General features: G+C 43.8%; 2 protein-coding genes across 3 annotated transcripts in view; both read left to right on the plus strand.

Moving 5' to 3' along the window:
* LNPEP (leucyl and cystinyl aminopeptidase) overlaps nt 1–2902 on the plus strand; it is a 51709-nt gene extending 48807 nt beyond the window's left edge. For both annotated transcript variants that reach the window (XM_064736159.1, XM_064736158.1), the window contains 2 exons: nt 439–520; nt 1535–2902. In XM_064736159.1, coding sequence (XP_064592229.1) covers nt 439–520; nt 1535–1666 — 214 coding nt within the window. In that variant the 3' untranslated portion in view covers nt 1667–2902. The remainder of the gene's footprint in view (nt 1–438; nt 521–1534) is intronic.
* Nucleotides 2903–8120: 5218 nt separating this feature from the next.
* On the plus strand, nt 8121–10579 carry LOC135459828 (acrosin-like). The gene is made up of 5 exons (XM_064736234.1): nt 8121–8264; nt 8544–8756; nt 9061–9326; nt 9607–9743; nt 10142–10579. Exons 1-5 carry the CDS (start codon nt 8203–8205, stop codon nt 10472–10474), a joined length of 1011 nt encoding a protein of 336 aa, XP_064592304.1. The 5' UTR covers nt 8121–8202; the 3' UTR covers nt 10475–10579.
* Nucleotides 10580–12292: the final 1713 nt, after the last annotated feature.

Below are 12292 nucleotides of genomic sequence, written 5' to 3' on the forward strand. Positions count from 1 at the left end.
AAACTTCTGCTCTAGCAAGCTCTTTATAACCAATATTACAGTTATTTTGCTTGAAGGAAAACCTGGTTCCAAGTTCAATTCTGGTAGAGCTTTAGAACATATACGTACCACAAATACAGATCTTGATATTCACTGTGTGGTGTCCTCAGTTCTTTACTATTTGATCTGTTATTGATAGAAGTTTGAAAATTTTCCATGGCTCTTGCTCTGATGTTACATTTTTGAGGGAATAGGGAGCTAGAGGCTTGTATTTCTAAGAACATTTATTTCTTTTGAAAAATAAGGTATGTAATTGTAATGTAAGGTATTGTATTTAGGTGCTTTTAATATTTTTGAACTACTAAACAAAAAAGTAGAAAAAGTAGAAAAGAATGCATACATAAGACAAAACTGCATCTTAAAGTGTCTCCTGGCTGAAAATATTTGTTTGTCTTACAGATTTCACCTAGGCTCATATACTATCCAGAATATTATTACCTGGTCAACTTCTCAGTTTGCAACAAAGGCACATCTGCTTGAGGTTGGTGGCACAATCTACCAGAAAGGGTTATTTTCTAGTGCAAATGCTGTTTTCATTTAGTTGAAGGATGAGGAAAACACATGTTCGCATTTTATTTATATCCTTGACATACTGTTGAGAGTATTTATATCAGTTTCTTTCCCTATCAGTTGCTTTCCCTATTTCACATATGGTAAATATATGCATAGACACTGGGAGACCATATACTGAGTCTGTGACAGAGTTGCATTACAGAGTTGAACCCAGTTACTGGTTTATACTGCTCTGTTTTCCTGTACACTGGAACACACTGTCTCACAAAGTAATGACTTGATCTATATGTAATTTTGGTCTAGATTTTGTAGACAAGATTTGCTTTCTGTATCTCTGAAATGTGATACTGTGCCATAAAAACTGGTTTTTGCTTTTTTTTTCCATCATCAGTCCCAAAGAGTTATTGTGGAAGTTGAGTATCAGTCAGGAGTTGTTTAATAGCTTTCAGAAGGTTCTGTTGTCTTCCCTAAGAAGGCCTTGAAGTTAATGTATCAAGAATTGTTTATGGTTTAGTCTAATGTTTTCATTCAGATAATTTGGTAGAGATTGGTGTTAATGGTTTGATCCATAATATTTTAGGTGTTAGCATTGATAGTTATAATGATGATTGGGTGTGGGGGCTGTTCCAGAATGCTGGAGAGGGTTGCTTACAACAACCAATTCTTTGTCACAGAATAGCACTCCTTTTTCAGAACTCTGCATACTTTCTGTTGGCTTTGTGATATGATAAATGAATATCTGTTTATTGATGAAATGACCTATTGAAACCAAATGAGTTATTGGTGCTGTATGTGTGAAAAATGCTTTCCTTGCATTTTGGGAAATCCTTTGAGAGGTTTGCTTAATGCATAGATACAAACAATTCTCAAAAACAGATTTGCTGCAACATGTGTGTATAGCCTTTGCTACAGAACTTATTTATCTGGCTAATATTGATTTTAATTAAGATTTTCTTTTTCTTTCCTTATTCTTGCTATGCAGGTCAAGTCATTTTTTGAGTCAAAATCAGAAGAGAGTTCTCAACTGCATTGTGTAAAAGAGGCAATTGACACAATTCAGCTCAATATCCAGTGGATGGAGAGAAACTTGGCAAAGCTACAAGAGCTGCTGTAGTGCATATAGTACTGTGCTGTGTCAGCCATTTAGGAGCTCTGTGAGCAGTTATTGTGTTTCATTTGCAAAAGCCAGAGTGAAACGAGGATCACTGCAACATTGCACTATTAAGGAATCTAGATCGCTCAGGGCATGTCTCAGATAAATTTTTATTTTCCTTGAAGCATTTTGAGCAATATATAAGTACTTACCCTAAAACTGTTTTCATCTGTTGACCAAACATCTGCACAAATGATTAAATATAATTTTGTATGTGAAACTTATGCCCTTTCCTTTGAAGTTGTGTTATAGTTTCTTGGCAGAGGGTTAATACTGACAGGTAAGAAAGAAAGAGTTACCATGACTTCTTTGCAGGCTGCTCCATTGAGCAGTGGATTTTTTCTTAATGCAAAACTGTATGTGGTTTCCACATTTGTAGATATAGAAGCTGTTGTGAAACAGAATTATATTTCAGATATGTAAGTAGTAGTGAATGTTATAAAGTTTAAGAGGCGAAATAAATACAATTCCAATTCAATTTAAGTTTGGATTTTTTATTTTCATGGTGTTCTTTAGGAATTACACACTAAAAAAAAAATCTTATACTAATAATATACAATTTGATATGTAGAAGTGGCTGGATGGTAATATGGAAAAGAAGAAACAGCAAAGCCAAGCATTTTAGAGATGAGATTTCCAGAAACAGTGTCTGAATTGATCAGATAGTTTTGAGAATCTCATCATTAATTGTTGAACTTTAACTGATTTTGCAGTATTGGTCTCTGACCAGCTGCACAGAGTTGTATTTTTTCAGGTTAGTTCATCTGTTAGACTGATACTGATTTGTGCCCTTTTCACTACTGACTTTCAATTTCACCACTTGATGCAGAGCATTTGCAGTTGATAGATTAGTCAGTCACTTCATTTTTGTAAGCTTCTGGTCTTTCATTGCCTGAGAACTTGGAAATCACAGTGTAATTTGTCATCATTGTTCTCTCTTCATGGCCTTAGTTTTAGGAAGGCTTCTAATTTAGATCCTAACAATTTGTTTCTCTACTATTGTAAAAAATCTTGCGAGACAAATCCTCAAAATCTTTTAAAGAATAGGAGCTAAAACCCTAATGTGCAACACTATAAAGATGCAATACCTGCAGTGCAATCTGTGTCTTTCAGAAGTGATGAAAAAAGCCATTTTGGAGTTACAGTGTATATATATACTCAATACATGCAAGAATAAACATACTTTTTATCTTTTCATTTCACTACCGTTGTATCTTTTGTGGTTTCATGCTAGCCGATTTTTAACTGTTAAATTATGGAATGAGAATTGCAATCAAGTATATTCTTGGAATTTTTATACTCCGTGTGTTAATACTTTGATTCCTTCTGTATTTTAAATCTTTCAAATTCTACAGAAATACTATTTCCATCTTTGAATATTTGTGTATATTATGTGTGTGTTTGTATGTATGTATACATATATATGCCATCTTTTTCTTCCTAGTCACTTCTTAAATTAGAAGTCAGTTGTAAACTTCCACTTTTCTATCTCTGCTGCCCCCTCACATGTGTTTTATTTCATTCCTGGCCACAGTATTGAGTCTTTAAAAATTTAAAATCAAAACTGTGGAAGAGGATCCCATCTTCCTCCTGATTTCTGCGCTGGAATCCTAAACATTGTCACTCTTCTATTGATATGCTTTAGTGACAACTATGAAGCAGTAACATGGAGCTGAGTTTTTCAGACAAGAAAGTGTACAAATAAAATCTGGAAAATTGGGGAGGTTTTTTCATTTTACCATTTGTAGCATATGCATACTTTTGTTATGTCAGTTGTAGAGGTTTTAAAATTGTTTTTCTGTTAGGGAGTCTCCAGTCCTATTAATAAGTTGTATTGGAGTCAGTTCCTCCTTCCATGAGAAATGCTTAAATACAATTCTGCTTTTTTGAGTGCATTGGGAATTGATGAAGACTGAAATATCAAAGGGCTGGTGCAAGGCAGACTGCCTTTGCTGGCAAAGTTCCTGTTGGATATGGCTTAGGGCAGGGTGAGGGTCAGGAAAAGGGTGAGATGTCAGTGCAGGTCAGAGAGCAGAAACCCAGTGTTAGGAGGACTGGGAAAAAGCCTCCAAGGGAAGGCGAGGACTGCCACTCCACCCTGAGAGCCAGAGAGAGTTGGATGTCCCATTACCTGGATTCTGGTTAGAGGTAGTGTGAGTAAGGCTAATGAAGCTTAGCCATAGGTGTGCAGTTCAAAAACTTGAACTGTTCAAGGTAACCCAGGTAATGCAGGATTGTGGAATTCTCAGTATAGATAAGTAGTACTTAGTAAGTGAGATTACCACATGTAGGACACCACCTATTAGGGGCTGTACAAAATGCAGACTAATAGGCTGAAGTGTAGTAAGCAAATATTTCCTTAGATGCCTTAGCAATTTACTTAATGAGCCAGCCGTAGCCATGCTAGAGGGATAACTACAGAATTTGAAGATCCAGCAGGACTTCCAAAAAAGGTTGTGGCATTGGGGCAGGGTTGATTTGGGAGAGAAGGGCTGTGTGACAAACCAAGCTTGGCCACTCCCAGAGGAATATGGCTTGCACGTTACCTTCAGTGCCTTTGATATTATTGACACAGCAGCACCCTTTCATTGGTGGTGCATCTCCTCAACTCAGAGGCTGAGCAAGGACAGAGAGGCCTCACAGGGCTTGATCCTGCACTTGATACTGTCTTTTATTTCCTCTTCAGCTCCAGATCTCCAACTCCATTGCTAAATTTCAGTGGTGGCAAGAGCAGAAGGCAGAGCCCAAGGATACTGCCATTGTGGGCACTTCTCTCCCATCACAGCCAGCAGCAGGGATTTACCTTGCCATTTCTTTCCACTCAGCATCTTCAGCCTCTCTCATACAGCTTTCATCCAGCTCAGAGAACAAGTCATGAGGGATGTGCTGCTCATCCTACTTGGTCCTGAGGATGAACTGTACCACTGGAATGGGGTGCCTGGGGACAGAAGACAAAGCTCCATCCTGTTACTGTGGCTATTGTGCTCACATTCACAGTGGGCATCAGATGTGCACCAGTTTAGCCATTATTACTGGGCTAGGTCCTTACCCCTAGGTCTGTGCAGATTTGGCCAGAGCCATGGAGGAGAAACATCTGTTTCATCTCTGCATAAGGATAGATTGCTTTCTTCCCCACACTTCCATTTTTAAAGGCAGGATCCCTCTAAGGAAGCTGTGTTTAGTTAAAATACGTGCTTAAACTGCCCTAAGTGTAAAAAAAAAGTCTGGGAAAAGGTCCCTCACAAGAACAACTAGCCACATGGACCTGCCTGCAGAAGGCTCACATAGTGCCCACATAGCTCCCACGAGATTAGTGAGTGATGTGGATTGTTGCAGTAGTCCTGCTCTGTTGGAGCAAATGCCTCCTCTTTCTGATGCTTTCAGTTGTGGGGTTCATGATGCCAGTGGTTGTGTCTGATCAGTGGTATCTGCACATCCTTGCACAGGATTCAGAGGTCTGCAAAAAAGTGGCATCTGCTCTCGATACTGGGGAGCCAGCTGATGCAGAAACCGCAGTTAAATCAGTGCATCCTTCCAAGGAAGAAATACCAACTTCTCTTGATTTCATATTCATTGTATCCCTTAATGATGCAGTCCTGTTCTTTCTTTGAAGTCCAGTTTGCTCCAGCTTTGCAACAAGCGCAGGCAGCAAGTGTTCCTGAAATTAAACCTCTTCTCAAATTTCAGCTTTGGCTGAACAACTCCAATTTGTTCATGACTCATTAAATAAAAAACTCAGGTTTTTTTTTAAAAATCTTTGCATGGCACAAAGTGGCGAAATCAAATCAGCCCCATGATGATCAGCTCAAGAATAAAAAAAAATCACAGAACAATGTCTGCACCCCATCACATCATTCTTCTGACCTCTCCAAGTTAGGAGCAGCCTCTGTGAGAAATCCACCTATGAGTTGTCCAGCCCTGTGGTGAAGGCTCACACTAGAGCTTCTGGGAAGGCTTTCTCCCTTGGTTTAAAAGCTCTAATATTTTTTAGAGACTGTGGAAATAACTGTTTATTAATGTAGCATCACAGCGTATTTTGCTGCACATGCTGTAACACTGCAGCAGGTGTAGGGACTTTGTGCAATGGACAGACCCACAACACTGATGGCCCTTCTACTGATGGCCCTTAGCAGACACCCCCTTCTGACTTCTCATACTGAGTGCTGACAGCATTGCTCATCATTCCCCAGTTAGTTGCTGCCTCTTCGTCTGTATAGCAGGGGGAAGGTACAAGCTGGGGCTGGGGATGTACAGCTCTCTTATGTCCTCCCAGGCATCATCCTGCCTCCATGCAATCCATGACCATAACGTGCAATCCACACCTCGGTATGGCTTCTCCATGCGCAGTTCTAAAAACACAGGCTTGTAGTTTTTCCCATACCCATATAAAACACCCTGTACTATCGCCTATGTTGAATGCAGTAGTAACCTGAAAGTATTTATTACAGAGAGAGAGCCTGAGAGTTTCAGACCAAAAATAAATTTCCTGCCCTGTTCCTAAGGGGGAAAAAAACCAGGGGAGCAGGGGAGGAGGGGGAATTTCTAAACTGGGGGAAATATCAAAGCAAAACCAAAACCCTGCAGTTTTGACCACAGCAACTTTCAATGTGCAAAGATGACAGCTGCAGACCTCCTTAGATCACACTTGGCCATGGGATGTGGCCATGAACAACAAAGGTCCTCAAGAACCTGTAAGGGTGAAATTTGTGAAATGTACCACATGATGTTCAGGCTTCCCTTGATTCAAACACATTTTCCAGGGAAAACCTTTATCCTATTTTCCTCCTTTTTTCTCCTTTTTTCTCTGTATCTTTTTTTTTCCTCTTTTTTCTCTCTTTTCTCTTTCATTTTTTCCCCCTCTTTTTCTCCTTTTCCTTTGCAAAAGCCAAAGGTATCAAACTCATGCCCACTTTGCCCAAAATACCACTGTTGGCATGGCATGAAGAGCATTTCTGCCTTAAAAGCCAAATAAATGCAGCAACAAACCAAAATAAATATTTTTGTTTCCCTTTTGCCCTGTAACCAAGGCAGGGGAAGGGCTTTGTCAGATTTACTGAGTTCAAAGACACAAAAGCCCAGCCTCATCTCGGGCTTAAGTCAAACTGCAGCTAGAAGGCAGGCAGCCTGGAGCCTAAGGCATGCTAGGGAGGGATTGATGGCTTGCAATTCAGACTGCAGTGGACCACAACCCTTTCCTTCTGAGGCCTGCTGATCCAAAGGTTGCCTCAGTGGCAAAGGCCCACTGTGTCCTGCCCACACTCCTCCTCCACATGTGTGTAATGGGCCAATGGTGACTTAGTTGCTGTAGAAATAAAGTGGCCTATTTTCACAGATAGCCATGTGTGCAGTCCCACTCATTCTCCTGTGTGATCCAAGGCCTCCCTGAGCTGGGATTTGCAAAACGCAGCTGTGGGCAGGCAAGTCATGCCCAAAGGGAAAGGGTCCCTCCAAAGGGCTGGAACTGCCCACTCAGAAAGGAGGGCAAGGGTGCAGTGTAATAAGGGAATGCAGATCCTAGGGGTTTTCAAGTCTTGGAGACAGCAGCTGGAAATGCAGTGTCTTAGGCTTCTGACATCTGATCCTTCTGTGTGTGTGCTGTGCAGCACACCAGGGAACTTGAAACTGGACTCTGGCTATCTGGGCAGGAACCTTCCATCTTTTTGGTCCTCCCTGAACTTCATCAAAGAAAGCTAAGAAAATTGGAGTTTGGTAATCAAAGAGAGGAATTTGTTGGCAGTAACTGAAATGGCAATCAAATGCACAGCCTCTGCTGTACCTCTTGAAATAGAGGTAAGCTGTTCAGCAGTCCAATGGAAACAACTAAATGAACAGGCTCAACTGTAAAGGTGCTCTGGCTTCTTGAAGGAAAATGACTTTTAATTAGAATTCTTCACAGTTACTTTCTAAACAATACCAAAAGAGTTTAGGCATTGAGACTTTCTTTTCCTTGAGGCCTCAAGTTGCATTTGTTTAGTTGATTTTTCTGTCTCAAGTAAAGCAAATGAAAACAATTTCACAAATTGTTTTTAAAAATCCAAATGTGTGTTGCTTTTAATTGTTGTTGCTGCAAATTCTGCAGGATTTTTGGATGACAAGTAAAATCTTGTATCATTGTCACAGTGCTGGCACAGGTTGCCTGTCCAAAGAAGCTATGGATGCCCCATTCCTGTTACCATTTGAGGCCAGCTTGGATAGGACTCTGTGCAGCCTGGTGTAGTGGAAGGCATCCATGTGCATGGCTGGGGTTTGAAACTAGTGGATCCTTAAGGTACTTTCCAATCCAGACCTTTTTTTTGTTCTATGGCTGTACGTTGCCCTTCCCCCCACCACCTCCAGAGGCCAGCACCATGCCCAGAACATGGAACCAGTCCCTCTGTGACATCAGCTCCGGGGCCAAGGGCACTGCGGCTGTGCCAATTCTGTGGGCACTGCGTTGGCAGCAGCACTGGAGGTGACAAGACCTCTCTCCTTGCAGCGGACTTGTGTCTCTGACCACAATGATTCTGCTGTGCGTCCTCATCCTACTGGCTCTGTGCGGGCCTGCTCATGGCGCCTGTGGGTAAGTAGCCTCAGGCTTGACCTGAGGAGACCCAGGCAAAGGCTGAGGGGGCTCCCTCAGGATGCTTGCTTGCCACCAGTGGCCATACCAGTTTCCAAAACCCTGGGCAGAAGCCTCAGTTTATCACCAGCGCCCAGGCTGCTGGCGCCGCTTGTCTACAGGGCTCAAGCAGAAACGGGCCGACATATGCCCAGGCCCACCCACCTCTGGCCCTGCTGGCTTTGCAACCAAACCTTGTGCAAGCCTTCTCACAGGACGGTAATGACTTTCTGCTTACAGAGACACCTGTGGTCTCCGGCCCATGGGTAGTACCCTCGGCTCCACACGCGTTGTGGGTGGCTCAGATGTCCTGCCAGGGACTGGGGCCTGGGCAGGAATTGCCAGTGTCCGTTGCTACTGGAACCCACCTGTGTCTATCCATGTCTGTGGAGGGACTCTCATCAGCTCACAGTGGCTCCTCACAGCTGCCCACTGCTTTATCAACCGTACCAAGTAAGGAGGACCAGGGTAGAGGGATATCCCCACACCACCAGTGCATGCTATTCCCATCCCATTTCCTTGCAGTGTGCCTAGCACCAGGCCATTGCAGGGCCCAGCTAAGAGACTGCTCAGGCAGAAGACTGGGCTCATGCCACTGCTTCCTAGCAGCCTCCAGCTTAACATATCTTGAGTCTACTTTCACTGTCTGTAGTTCTGTCTTTCCTCTCTGCCTCAGGAAGCAGAAGGCAGGGAAGTGCTGGGCTGTCACAGCACATGATTCTACATCCCCTCACCCCTCTCTCCATCTGCCTTCCAGCGACCTCAGCGAGTGGGCCATCGTGCTTGGGGCCACCTCATTGGCCGAAACAGGCCCTAATGTGGAAGTGCGCCGGATTAAGCGACTGATCATGCACGAAGACTATGTTCCTCGTCTTGAGTTCCATGACATGGCCTTGGTGGAATTGGACATGCCAGTCCGGTGCAGGTCCAATATTCAGACCGCCTGCCTACCTGCACCTTCGGTGAAATTGTCAAACATGAACAACTGCTACGTTGCTGGCTGGGGTGACAGAATTGTAAAATGTGAGTTCCCATAAAGGACCTGTGCACTGAGGGCATGGCTGGCACAGCAGGGAGGGATGGCTGGGGCTTCCTGACAGCAGAGGCCAAAATGAGAGTTGGGCTGTGGGACATATGCCTCTGGAGAGATGGGCCTGACCTGCTGCCCAATGCCAGACAGCAGTGACACAGCACTCCAACAGCTCTCTAGAGGCAGAACCAAGCCGTAGGGAACGATTTCAACACACAGGCCAGGAGAATGGGCAAGGAGCTGCTGGGAACTCATTCCTTTCTCTGCTCACAGCATCAGGTAGAGATATCCTGCAGCAGGCCAAGGTTCATTACATCAGTAACCAGCTATGCAACAGTAGCGAGTGGCTCAGTGGGCACATCAACGACTTCAACGTGTGTGCTGGGCAGGGCGGTGTTGGCACCTGCCAGGTAGGAGCATGCTATAGTCCCCCAGTCCCAGCAGTGTGGGCAGCCCCATCACACCACCCAAGCACAGCCTAGCACCTGCTTTCCCTGGCCAGTTGCTCTCCCAGTCCCAGCTCTGCACCACCACTGGAGCTTCTGTCCTCTTTCCCATCCGTGGGTCCTTGCTCAGTGAGGGTCCAGAATCCTGAAACATCCAAGCACAGGGGAGACAGAAAGCCCCCATTACAGGGGGCCCCCATCCTGCTCCCAAGGGAGTCAAGGTTCTGCAGGTCCCACCACTTGAGCAGAGCCTTGCTCTGCCAGGAATGCAGTTCTGGCAGGGGCTGGGAGAGTAAAGGAGCCAGCTCTAACTGCTTTCAGGGTCACGCAAAAGCACCTTAATCCTCTCTGCTCTGCTACAGGGTGACAGTGGGGGGCCTCTTGTCTGCGAAGACAAGCGCATTGGCGCCTTCTGGCAAATTGGTGTGACCAGCTGGGGAATAGGCTGTGCCAGACCCAAACGGCCTTCAGTCTTCGGCTCCACTCAGTACTACTACAACTGGATCTGGAAAATGTCGGGAAGGAAGCCAGTTACTCCAGCAATTCCTGCAGCACCAGCGCCAACCTACACCGCAGCCCCCCCGGTGGCAGTTACAGAGCCAGCACAACCCTGTCCATTTCCACGTGAAAAGCTGAAGCAATTCTTTATTATGCTGAAGGATATCTTGCAGTACTTAAAGGGAAAACTGTTCTGAACTGCAGAATGGATCACCTGCAGTTCAGGCTATAAGGACCACAACCCTTTCCGTCAGAGTTATATTAATTTGAATTTCATTAAACTGAATTAAATGTTAAATTGTAAGCAAAAAAAAAGGATACCTGTATTTTCTACTCTGAGAATACTCTCCATCCAAATTTTATAAAATCCTACTGGCTTGATCATTTCCCAACAGCCCTTAACTCAGGGAACCCTTCACCCTCATCTAGGAAAAATAGGATTTCACACTCCCTTCTGAACAGTTCAATGCCTTCCCTACAGATATTAATATATCTACAGTGGAAAAGTAGCATCTGCCACCTTAAGTCTGCAACTACAAGTGCAAGAAACACAACACTAGGGAAATAAGAGAAAGGGAAAAAAATGGTGCAGATGGTGCCCTGTCATTAAGAACGTGAAGTCCTCCTCTCCCCTAAGGATTATTTTTGTCCCCATCAGATAGTAACTGGGTTTTTTAACCAATGTAGAAACCTAAGCAGAAAAGAGTTAATGCATTGCTATGCCCTAAACACCAATAGCCATGAAGCGGGCAAGTTATAACAAGATGCGCCTGGAAAGGGGAGCCGTATGAAGGTAAGGCAGCACCATTCTGGAGCTGAATTTGCTGTTCGAGTCCATGGTGACCACACAACATAAAGAACAACTTCCGTGCAGGAGAGGGGTTAAGGAGCAAGCAAGATCAATAGAGGGAGAATCAAGACCACAAAAAAACCCACAAAGCCCCTCAGCCCATTTCCAGAAAAGTCCAGAATACTGGGCTGTACATACTACCTCATTTGTATGAAGAGTGAGGAACCTAATCCCAGAATGGGGAAAACTTATCTATAGTTATCTATATAAAACTTATCTAACTTATCCATGTAACTTTCACCAGAGAGGCTGGGAGGCATTCTCTCAGGACCTGGGACACCTGTTGGCTGGATCAATGCTGGACCCAGGACCGTGAACTTCTTTCCTCTCCTACCTGATTTCTTTTTCCCTTCTTCTTCCCTCTATTATTTTATTCTTTTGTTTCTCTTACTATTAGAAGATAGTGGCAAAACATATACCAATTGCCATGCTGAATGTGTAGTTTGTTAATAAGAGTTTGTGAGGTTTTTCTGGATCCTTTTGGTTTTTGCCATTCCTTTTCATCTGTGAACATCTACAAATCTTGTCCCCTTCCACATAGAAGTGGGATGTAACACCAATGCACAAACACTCCAGGAGCTGCACCTGCCTTCTCCAGTGCCAATCCCTGGGCTACGGATCAGCTGCACATCTCACCCTCTCTCAGCAGCAGTCTTTTGTGTCAGCATGTCTGTTATGATCCAACTACTGACAGACACCTCCACCTGAAGCGCAGACACCACCAAAGTCAATAGTATGGATTTTATTTAACAGTCAATGTGCAGTAGAGAGACACACAGAAATATCAGAGAGGAGGGCCAGAGGGAGAGAAACAATGAGACAGCTTAACTAAAAGGCTATCACCGCACTTGGATCCAGGAAGCATCCTGTTGCATCTTTCCTCACACTGGTCTTCTTGCTGATGTGGTTCCCAAGGTGTTCAAAACTTCTCGCTATCTATACATTTTAGCAAACAAAGGAATTAATGCTTATTGACTGCACTCAGAGTTGATTTTCAGCACAGTTGCTGGGTTGACTTTCTGTGTGGATTTTTTCTGTTCAGTATCAGTGCTCCTCCAGTATCTGTTTTTCTCCTGCTAGTCGGAGATAACACCCAGACAATCTTATCTCATGTTCCTCTCAGGTGGGTTAACTTACAGCCCGGATTTCACAGAGGCGTGTTCAG

Source organism: Zonotrichia leucophrys, chromosome Z (assembly GCF_028769735.1).
Source record: "Zonotrichia leucophrys gambelii isolate GWCS_2022_RI chromosome Z, RI_Zleu_2.0, whole genome shotgun sequence".
Lineage (NCBI taxonomy): Eukaryota > Metazoa > Chordata > Aves > Passeriformes > Passerellidae > Zonotrichia > Zonotrichia leucophrys.

What these genes read in the sequence shown, in the direction of transcription:
- LOC135459828 (XM_064736234.1), top strand. Translation starts at nt 8,203, where the DNA reads ATGATTCTGCTGTGCGTCCTCATCCTACTGGCTCTGTGCGGGCCTGCT. An exon ending in TGCTTTATCAACCGTACCAA is followed by an intron (nt 8,757 to 9,060) that starts GTAAGGAGGACC and finishes TCTGCCTTCCAG; the next exon opens with CGACCTCAGCGAGTGGGCCA. An exon ending in GGGTGACAGAATTGTAAAAT is followed by an intron (nt 9,327 to 9,606) that starts GTGAGTTCCCAT and finishes CTCTGCTCACAG; the next exon opens with CATCAGGTAGAGATATCCTG.